Source organism: Petaurus breviceps, unplaced genomic scaffold (assembly GCF_028583685.1).
Source record: "Petaurus breviceps papuanus isolate PSGF00001 unplaced genomic scaffold, PetGlider_PUasm1.0 523, whole genome shotgun sequence".
Lineage (NCBI taxonomy): Eukaryota > Metazoa > Chordata > Mammalia > Diprotodontia > Petauridae > Petaurus > Petaurus breviceps.
Genome location: NW_027186356.1, coordinates 404,276 through 414,877, shown reverse-complemented (window position 1 = coordinate 414,877; position 10,602 = coordinate 404,276). Strand labels below are relative to the sequence as shown.

The window sequence follows — 10,602 nt, the reverse complement described above, 5'->3', positions numbered from 1 at the left end:
GTTTGTATTCCATTTTTTCCCCCTGCCCTCCCCCCTAGTGTTCTCCACACACCCACCGTGGTGGATTGTGTAATCTTGATTTGTTTCTGCTATTTTGGTGCCTGTTGGAGATTATATGCACAAGTAATGATAATAATTTACATTTCTATAGTGCTTTAAGATTTATAAAGTGCTTTCCTCAAAATTGGTCCTGTGAGGTAGGTGATACAAGTTTTTGTATTAGCCCATTTTGCAGGTGAGGAAACCGAGACTGGTTAAATGACTTGTCCAAGGTCATATGACTAGTTATTGTTAACAGGAACTCCAGACATAGGATCATAGATTAGAGCTGGAAGGGACCCTGGAGGTCATCTAGTCCATTCCTCTCATTTTAAATTTTACATCTTTATCTAACAAATACTAAAAATGAAAAATTAATAAATCCACATACAAAGTAGGAAAAAAGGATGACACGTGAAGCTGTGAGTCTACACTTGGTACAGCTCACGGTTATTGTTTTTTTTAAATATATAATAAATTCAACATATTACTTTAAAAACCATACTGCTTGTCTGTCCAACCCCTTCATTTTACATGTGAGGAAACAGGCCCAAGGAAGTTAAGTAACTTTTCCAAGGTCACTCTGGGTTTCAGAGGATTGATTGCAGCCTTGGGCTTTGACTCCAGATCAAATGCTATGTTATACCCTGCTGCCTCACAGATGCTCCCTGGATAGCGCAACTTGGTACAAGAAGATGCTTTCTTGTGTCCAACTAATGACTTGTAGATTCTGAAAGTTGTCTTCAGTAGCACTTGGAAATTTTACTTCACCTTTGCACTTGGTTGTGGAATCCTTGAAGACTTTGGTATCAGAGAGCTAGTGGATACATCAGAGTCCTCTCCCCTTGTGTTTACTTAAGAGCCATCTGAGTGTGGGGAGGACCCCTTTCCCTTCTCTGGCACCTGTTTCCTTACCTATAAAATGAGTTAAACTAGGTGACCTCAGAAGATTCCTTCCAACTCTGCATAGCAAGGTCCTTTGCTGGGTGGAGGGGAGCTGAAATGAGTAGAAGTTTGGGTGGGGCACGTGGATCAGGGCTCTTGGGTTTGGGGGCTTGATCTGGGTCTTGGCTGCTTAGGAGGTTTGGGGGAAGCAATGATTATTTCTTGAGAGCCCAGCATACAGCATTCCGATTTCTCTGAACATTTCATAGCCTGGCAGCAGTTTGCTGTATAGAAGCCATAGTTTCACTGAGCACATTTCACCAAGTTGCATAGCCTGAGGAGATGCCTAACCAGCAGAGGTGTGTGCCATACAACTTTGTGTTCAGTTGACAAGCCCAGCTCATCAAAAGGAGAGTCTGAATTACTGGCTCTTGTTGGATTTCGATCCAACTGGGGTTTCTCTTACGATTCTGTTGGGGATCTTAATGTCTAGGCAACAGTCATCTGAAATTATAGTCATTCCAGTGATGAGGTAGTGAATAAGTTTTGAGACCTGGGTTCTAATCCTGCCCCTCCCATTAATTCACAGAGTACACGTGGACAACTCACTTAATCTTCCTGTCATCTGTAAAATGAAGGGGTTGGATTAAGATGACCTTTAAGACCTTCTCTGCAAGCTCTAAGATAATGACTTTTACAGGGTGTCCCCAGACACTTGCTGGCACTAATCCTTGTACCACCTTCCCTCCCCCACCCCCCCAACAAGCTTATTAGAGCAGTGTCTGCCCTCAGGCATGCCTAGAGTGATCTTCCAAATGGAAAAAGGCTGCTGGTAGGGGTTGAAGTTCTGTGCCAGGGGGCGGGGGGATCATTGCAGTTGAACTGCACTGGGGCTGATACTGGTGGTGAACCTATCATTTTGAGGGGACCTGCCTTGGGGAACTATAGGAAAACATCCTGAGCATCTTGATTGAATAGGAGCCCCTCCAGGTAAAATAGGGTGCTGGGATTTCAGAGCCTGGGGATTATCATTGCTGTGTGGGCATTGAAAAGAAAAAGCATCTCCTATTGGTAGGTGGCCAAAGTGGGAAAAAGTGCTGGTTTTCAAACAGTATCTTGCAATGAAAAACTTAGCATTGGATTGTGTGGACCTCATGAGTTCATCAGTTCTGTGTTTTTTTGGCCCTGGACCTTGGTGAATTTGAGGTTGCATTTTGTACCTCGAGGAAATGGTCTGCCATGGCACAAATGACAGAGAACTGTCCCTGAGTCAGGGAAATGGCTTTGTGTCTCAAGCAGACTGAGACAGCTAAGCAAGCCACCCAACTTCATGTCCAAACAGCTGTCATTCTGCATTGGCAGTCTCCTCACCCCAAGGGTCCTTCACTAATTAAATGCCGGTCAAAACTTGCCCTTTCCCTCCCTCCTCCCCACCCCCATAAAGAATACCTAAACTCAGATTTCCCTTTGCTTTGGAGTCTAAAGCACCAGAGAGGGTTGGGAGTTTGTCCATCTGTGAAATGGGATAGACTACCTAAGCCTATCTTGGGTTACAGTTGCTAAGCACTCAAAAGATATTTAGAGCTGACAGACTTCCTTTTGTTATGGAACTAATGGGATAAGAGTAATACCTTGATGAATTTGTATTGTAGCCTGTCCGTTCTGTCTTATTCTGAGCTGCTTATCTATATCCCCACCCATCATGCTAAAAGCTGCCCTCTAAGCCTTTTAATGTGTATACCAGGGCATTCTGTTTCTTGTTCCTCACTCCATGACTGTTTAAGATATTCCATATATTTTTGTCTTTTATGCCACCCAAAGTAATTGTTAATAATGTGAGGGACTTTTTTTTTGAGGCAGGGTTAAGTGACTTAGTCAGGATCTGAATTTATGTCCCCCTGACTCCAGGGCCTGGCACTCCAATCCATTGCACCACTTAGCTGTCCGTCCAGAGGCGATGGAAAGATAAGTGATAAGTCGTCCTGTACTATAAGTATCTTTAACAAAAGTGCGTTAGAGGTATGAAAGTTATGTTAGTTCCTATATGGAAAGTTGTTCATCCATGAAAGATCCAAGGATGAGTTCCTGGCGCCATTTTCTGCAGATTGGGGCTGGGAGGGCTAGCAGTACGGTAGCTAGAGATCACCAGACTCTTCCTACCTACCTGCTCTGGAAACAGCTATTTGTGGTGAAGACTAGGAGCTGGAAGCTTCTTGTCAGGGTCTAGTCATTGCAGTTTTAAACCCTTGGCTCTGTGAACTTGAATGGGAAAAAATTGCACCGACGAACTAGCTGAAGTTTTGCAGTTCCTTTGAAAACTGATGCTGAAAAGGAATCCACACATCTCTTCAGGCCCCCAAAGGGATCCCTGAAACGGAAAAAGGTGGCAGGCACTCAGTGATGGCCAAGGCCCTGTCTAGCTCAAAGCCTTTGACTCTTGATGGAACAGAAGTCGTGTAGGTGGACAGAGCCTAGCCATCTTCTAGAGCATGTCAACAGTGGAAAAGATCCCAGAAACAAATCTATTCCTAGTAGGAATTAGCCTCCAATCTTCCCCAACATCTCACTGCAAACATCACAAGCCCCCTCCTATGGTATCTTCACATTACCTCTACCTTCCCCCCCCCCAAAAAAAAATTCAGGTTAACGTGGGAGGGAAGAAGGAATAGAACTGGTTTGTCTTCATGACATCTCCCCTCCTGTTTGGAGTCAAGCCATTTTTACTTGCTAATTCACCTCACAGACTGGCCTCTCAGTGAAGTAACACATGAAAAGGTTTTGAAAAATTAATCACTGAAATTTCAATTTCTAACAAGTTTTAACTTGATTCCATGAACCAATCAACATGAAAGTACCTTTTTATCATCTAGTGCAACTTAGTATCCAGAAAGTAAATTCGCCAAGTGCAGCTAACCTTTTAGACAACAAACTTTGTACGATTCAACAGAGGAGCTTGAAGTAATTTGTTGGTTTTTTTTTTTTTTAAACAAACCAGCAGGACATCTGTGCCCATACTTGGACTGACACTTCAGAGAACAGTGGTTTCTAAAGTAGCCTCCAATGTGGGTTCTGGGCTGTGACCTCTCCTTTGATGCTCTGGGAAGCTGTGAGTTGTGACTGGCAGGCTGCCTCATGCTAGATTTTTTTGGTTTTTCCCTCTGTCAGCATGGTTTGAAACTAGGCTGTTCCCCCTTGGTAGTGGCTTTTCATGTTCCTCCTCAGAGATCAGCAGCAGCTTCTTGGTATGTCATCTGCTTAAGCCCCCACCCCAGAGAGGGGCCACTACTTCTGAGATGAGTCACAAAATTGAAATGGGCAATAAGGCCAAGGCCCTCTTAGCACTCCAAATGTGGTCCTTGGCCGTTTGTTTATCCAGTGCCAAATATGTGCACGATGGCCCCGTGCTAACCCGACGCTGAGGAAACAGGAGGTCTCCATCAGGGGGGAGAGAGTGCATACCTAAGCAGGGAGCTAACAGTACTTTGTACCATATGCTAAAATTTCCAGATGAATGGCATGCAAGGCAAGGTAAACTTGAAAAGTTCTATATAAATGTGAATGATTATTAGGTAGCTGCCCAGGGCACAATGCAGGAAAACTTTTCATATGAAATTTTATTAAATGCACGCATTTGGTAATGCCAGTAAACCTTTTCCACCACCCTGTGGGTATTTGTGATGTCAGATGGCATTTGTTTAAGTCAAGGTTCAGAGCCTCAGGTGGACCCCTTCTCCAGGCTAGATGGAGACCTTGTGCTTTCTTTAGACTCAGAGAATTAAGACTCAGAATGCAATTGGAAGGAGGAATTCCAGGTCATCACCTCCTCCTCATCTGTAAAATGAGAGAACTGGACTAGGTAACCAACCTTCAAAGGGCCCTCCCAGCTCTTAAATCCATGTAATACAGTAATAACTTAGAAAATGGAATGAATAAGCTGAGACAGCGACGAGGCCAACTTGCTGATAGACACAGGGAACTGACATCCAGAGAGGCAACACGAGGGTCTCTTAATCACATAGTGACAGAGGACAAGGTCCCTGGTGTCCTTTTCAGGCCAGAATTTTTTCTCCCCTACCACAGAACACAACTGCAGAGTCCACGAACAAGAAAAGCTAGGCTTGGCTCTCCACTTGCCTCTCAATTGATGAAGGAATTCTGGGGAGGGGAAGAATGACTGGAGAGAGGTGGCCCTGGCAGGGCTCTGGTTTCTACATCCCAAAGGGCAAGTTTTGAGGATAGGAGGACAAGGAAACAACTGAGCCCTCCCCCCCCCCCCTCTCCCCCGCCCAATCACCAGTGTGTCTTCCTTCCCACCCCACCCCCTAGCCATGGACTAGACATCCATTGGCCAAGTCATTTCCAATAGCTGCACCGGTTCCCTACCTGTAAAATAGAATTGGGGATGGTGCAGAGGATAAAGGCCAGCCCTGGAGTCAGGAGGACTTAAATTAAAATCTGCCTTTGGACACTTAGTGGTTGTGTTACCCTGGGTAAGTCACTTAACCCTGATTACCTCAAAACCAACAGGGGTGAATTAGATCAGGGGTTCTTCACCTTATTTCCGTCAGAACCCCCCTAGCAGCCTCCTGAAACCAATGTTGGCAATCTCCTTCTCACGTTTTTAAGTACCTAAAATAAGAGGAAGCCAATTACATTGAAATGATTATCAGAAGGTTAAAAAACAAGTTCACCTGCTCCAGGTTAAGAAGGCTTGGACTAGCTAGTAAGGCTCTTTTCAACTCCGACAATGTAATTCTGGGAGATCAGGTTATGGGAGTCTAGTCCGGTCTCTTAGTGCCCAGGTCAGGGACCACCAAGAGACCCAGGTTCTAATCAGAACCACCTGTGTCTCCCCCTCCCGCCCCCCCGACCTGCTTGTTTGTGGGCTGGGGCCTCCTGAGGAAGGAAGGCACCCCGGAGACCTGAAAGGCTGTTTCTGGATCCCCTCCTTCTTGGGGCTGCCGAGCTCCCCGAGAGACTTTCACACATATGCTCCTTCCTCCGCCACCTGCCTTCGCCACCCGGCAGCAGCAGCAGATGTTAAGAGAGAACCCAGGTGACCTGAGCTCCCAGCTCTGAGCTGCACAATAAAGGCACCTGTCCAAGGCTGGGCGTGGGACGGGCTCTTAGAACGGGGAACGTCAGAGCTGGGAGGGACACAGAGCTGGGACTATGAGACCTGGAGGGAGGGGGCTGACGGGGAGGACCTCAGAACCCAGAACCCTGGGAGCCGGGGCTGAAAGGAACACGTAACGGGGACTGTCAGACCTGGGGTGGCATGGAGGAAGCAGAATGGGGAGGGCCTTAGAACCCAGAACCCTGGGAGCCGGCGTTGGGAGGGACACGGAGACAGCGGGGACTATCAGACCTGGAGGGAGAGGGCAGACGGGGAGGGCCTTAGAACCCAGAACCCTGGGAGCCGGCGTTGGGAGGGACACGGAGACAGCGGGGACTATCAGACCTGGAGGGAGAGGGCAGACGGGGAGGGCTTCAGAACCCAGAAACCTGGGAGGGACTTTGGACGTCTCGTACGTGTACAGCTCAGCCCCAGGAAAGGGAAAGAGACTTGCTTGGGACAAGTTAGGCTTTATGTCCCCAGGGGTTCGACCTCATAGGTTCTATACTGGTAGCCCCAAGCGTCAAGGGAAGGATTCGAACCCGCTGGTCTGCCAACCGAACCCGTAGCCTCACAAGTCAACTCACACCCTTCCCCTGGGTCTTTCCAAAGCCCCTTAGCACACGCCTGCTGCACGTTGGAAAAACAACCCTACGTTCTGCTTTGCGCCTCCTGGCCAGGAGAGGGCGCGCTCCCAGCTCACCAATGAGGAACGGAAGGGGCGGGGCATGAGTGCAGCGCTAGCGTGGGGCGGTGCCGGAGCGCGCCGGCGTAGGGTGCCGTCGCGCGATATCTGCGCCTGCGCAATCGGGAGCGGTCTTTTCCTGACAGCAGACAAGATGGTAGGTGCTGGCGCTGAAAGGCCCGGGGATACCCGGCGGGTATTTTGTATCCATCCCCATCTGCAGTTGAGGTGGCTCAGCCGGGCCAGGAGACTTTGGTTCCCCTAGGAGGCCCCCCCCTGGGCTTCTCAGCTGACGTATATTGAGGGGCGGTCAGGGTCGGGCCGGAGGCCCCGTGGGGTCCCGGGCCGGGGGAGGGGGTGTCGCGGCGCGGGGCCTGGTACCCCCTCGAGGCCCTGCGCGGCGCGGCCCTGTTGTTTGCGCGGGGCGGGGGGCCGAGGAGCGGCCCCGGGAGTCCTCCAGGGGGACCCTCCCCAGCCCAGGGGCAAGTCCCGTGGGGTTCTCAGCGAGTCTCACCGGGATCCCCGGCTCTTAACAGGCGGAAGTGGAGCAGAAGAAGAAGCGAACCTTCCGGAAGTTCACCTACCGCGGCGTGGACCTGGATCAGTTGCTGGACATGTCCTAGTAAGGAGAGGGTCGTCCCGGGGCTCCTCCAACCCCCACCCGAGTCCTTGGTGTCCCCGGGCTCTTCCGGGCCCAGGCTAGCTAGCCCCTAGGGGAGATTGGTTGGGTGCAGGCCGTACTCCCGCGGTTCGGCCTGGGTGGGGGAGGGAGCTCCCGCTCCCCTGTGGTTACGGCATCATTTTGTCCAGAATGTGGCTTTGCCCTCCTGGAGAAAAAGGCGACTTCTGTTCTGAGCCAGCAGGGCAGTGGGATTGGGTCTGGGAGTTTGGGTCTCGTTAACGCACTCGATTCCGTTTCCCCACGTCTCTTCGGATTTGCTTCGCCCCCATTTTTCCAGGGCTTTCAACCTTTGACCAAGTACAGAGAAAGAGCCCTGCTGCCCCGGAGGCTGGGAAAGTGCTTTCCTCAGGGGAATGTCGGATTTGCACTTGGATCTCTGGTCTGAGGTTGCTCCCCTGGTTTGTTCTTAACCAGTACTTACCTGACCCTCAGGGGTAGGGGGCTCTAATTCTGGAGATCTAGAGAAGGATGCTCCTGGTCTTACTGGGCCAGTTGCTTCCATACCACTGATTCCTGGCAGTTTCTGCTCAGAGCCAAAGCTTTGATGCACAAGAAAGATCCTCGTGCCCTAGGCAGATAGATCTAAACCAAATTTTGAAATGTTTGGGAGTTCTGTGTGTGGCTAAGGAAGAAGAGAGAAGCCTTCTGAGTTAGGGCACTTTCTGTGTATATGTGTTCTCTTATTTGCTCCTTACAATGACCTTGCATGCTATTATCCCAATTCTCCAGGTATCTGAGGCACGATCTAACTTGATCTTCCCGATTCTAAGTCTAGCACCAGAAATGGTTGTCTGATCTTAGTCTTGTTCTTCACACCTCCCAAAATAAAAATGAAATAGACCCTGTTGATATTCCCAACCTCTGAGCATCTGTCTTCTTTCTCCCATTGTCCTGCAGTGAACAGCTCATGCAGCTGTACAGCGCTCGACAGCGACGGCGACTCAACAGGGGTCTGAGGCGCAAACAGCATTCCCTCCTGAAGCGCCTGAGGAAGGCCAAGAAGGAGGCCCCCCCAATGGAAAAGCCTGAGGTAGTGAAGACACATCTTCGAGACATGATTATCCTGCCTGAGATGGTGGGAAGTATGGTGGGCGTCTATAATGGCAAGACCTTCAATCAGGTAGAAATTAAGGTAAGGACTGACCCAGCCTCTTACCTATGTCTTGTCCCTGTGTCTTACCAGGTCTTCTGGAAGTTAGGAGATGTTAGGACTCTACTGTTGAAAACAATAAAGTGATACTGGAGGGGGGGAAAAAGGATTTGGAGTCAAGAACCTGGTTGTTTATTCCTAGCCCCAATTATTCCCATGTATGACCCTAAACATGTCAGATTTAGAGGCAGAAGGGAGCTTGGAGGTGGGGTCAAATCCATTCCCTTCATTGTTCAGATAAGAATAGATGACTTGCTTAGGGCCACAGCTGCTAGCAAGTGTCTGAGAAATGCCAGTAAATGGTAAGCACTTACTGTGTGCCAAGCACTGTTATTTGCTAAATAAATATGGATATTCAAGTCTTCTTTACTCATGTTCAGTACTAACTAAACCACACTGCCTCTCAGGTCATTATTTCTGAGATGAGAGAGTTGGGTGCTCAAGGCCACCCCTCATTCCTGTGAGGGCATCACAGAGTGCTTTGGCCGTGGAACAATTGGGCTTTCGAAGATGTTGCTTAGTACAGCTGCTAAGGGCTGTTCAGGGAGGAGACAGGCAGCCTCATGATAAAGAGGCTAGGAGTGATACAGAGCAAAGCAGGAGACAGTTTCAGTCAACGACAGGCATAAGCCCAAATTGTGGCAGCTTATTTTAGAGAACTGGACTTGGATGCCAGGCCCTGGGCTTCGGTGACAGCCTGGCTACTTCCTGTACAACAGTAATAGTAACATGCCTTATAGGGCATTTAAGTCACAAATGGTAGCTCCAAGATTGGAATCCAGGTCTCTAGACTCCACATCCCATGTTGTTCAAGTGTGCCTCACAAGTCACAACTTTTGTTTGTGGTCCACCAGTTTGTTCAGCTATAAAATGAAAGGACCAGAGTAAATGACCTTTCTGTCCCTTGAGCTATGACTCTTTGGAGCTCATTATTCTCAGACTTTCTTGGCCTTTGTGATAAGAGATAGTAACCCTGGGCAGAGTGAGGTACCTTCCTTCCTTCACAGCAGCTTGCTTGTAAACCGTGAACCATCCATCTTTCTTGCAGCCTGAGATGATTGGACACTATCTGGGCGAATTCTCTATCACCTACAAGCCTGTGAAACATGGCCGACCTGGTATTGGAGCCACCCACTCTTCTCGTTTCATCCCTCTCAAGTAACCCAGATCCCAACAATAAAAACAAGAAGATTCTTAGTGAATGTGTGTTATTTTCTGGCGCCTGGCCTGTGTAGGGTGGGAGGCTGTGACCCTGAGAGGAAGGGGGTTTTGTCAGGAAAAGTTGCTCAGAGTACTCATTGCATCCCTCCTTGTCCATGACCCAGTTTCCCAGCTTTGATTCTGTTTGTATAATCTCCCAGGCTATGTTGGCTTCAAGGCCTGCCCCCTAGAGATTAGTCTAGCTGAAGGCAGCATTTCCCCTTCTCTAATCAGCCCCACGGGGATGCCCAGGATAGCAGCTGTTGGGTTAATTATTCATCTTCATTAATTCACAGGGCTGAACTGTGATTTTCTGATTCTGCCAACCTAATATCTGCTGGTGACTCGAGTGAGGGGCTACTTGGGGACAACAGAGAGGTAGAAATGAACCTTCGCTGGGGTTATTAACTGGAAGGTGAGAGGGCTTGGTGTAGGCCAAAGCGAGTAGTTAGATTTTGTTCACAGCCATTTGTTAGGATGAGGTGTCTAGAAACCTGTCTCAAGGAACAACAGGGAAAGAATAGACCTGATTAAGACTTGTTTGATTGAATTAACCTGTTTACCAGATTCCAATTATCATACTTGGTGCTCTTTATGAAACTGAAAACAGCCACCCAGACCTCACTGAGTTTACAGTCTAATCAGTGTATAAAGATTATAAGAGGACTAGATGTTGGGATCAACAGACTTGAAGCACTTCTAAGTAGGTACTGCTAAAGGCCTGCTGGGAATAGTGAGCGAAAGAGGCCTTCCTCCTGAGCTTTGAACCTTCCCAGGGAGACCATGTAGAGATTCAGAAGGATAGTTTGGCAGAAGAGGGCGCACCCGCAGTGGGGGAGAACAGG

General features: G+C 48.7%; 1 protein-coding gene across 1 annotated transcript; it reads left to right on the top strand.

Moving 5' to 3' along the window:
• Nucleotides 1-6,725: 6,725 nt before the first annotated feature.
• On the top strand, nt 6,726-9,759 carry RPS15 (ribosomal protein S15). The gene is made up of 4 exons (XM_069101990.1): nt 6,726-6,882; nt 7,262-7,347; nt 8,305-8,539; nt 9,606-9,759. The coding sequence occupies exons 1-4, from the start codon at nt 6,769-6,771 to the stop codon at nt 9,717-9,719; spliced, it is 549 nt and encodes a 182-aa protein (XP_068958091.1). The 5' UTR covers nt 6,726-6,768; the 3' UTR covers nt 9,720-9,759.
• Nucleotides 9,760-10,602: the final 843 nt, after the last annotated feature.

Excerpts from the sequence above, each read along its gene's own strand:
- RPS15 (XM_069101990.1), top strand. The coding sequence starts at position 6,769 with ATGAGTGCAGCGCTAGCGTGGGGCGGTGCCGGAGCGCGCCGGCGTAGG. Across the intron at positions 6,883-7,261 it reads TCCTGACAGCAGACAAGATG|GCGGAAGTGGAGCAGAAGAA; the intron begins GTAGGTGCTGGC and ends GGCTCTTAACAG. Across the intron at positions 7,348-8,304 it reads CAGTTGCTGGACATGTCCTA|TGAACAGCTCATGCAGCTGT; the intron begins GTAAGGAGAGGG and ends ATTGTCCTGCAG.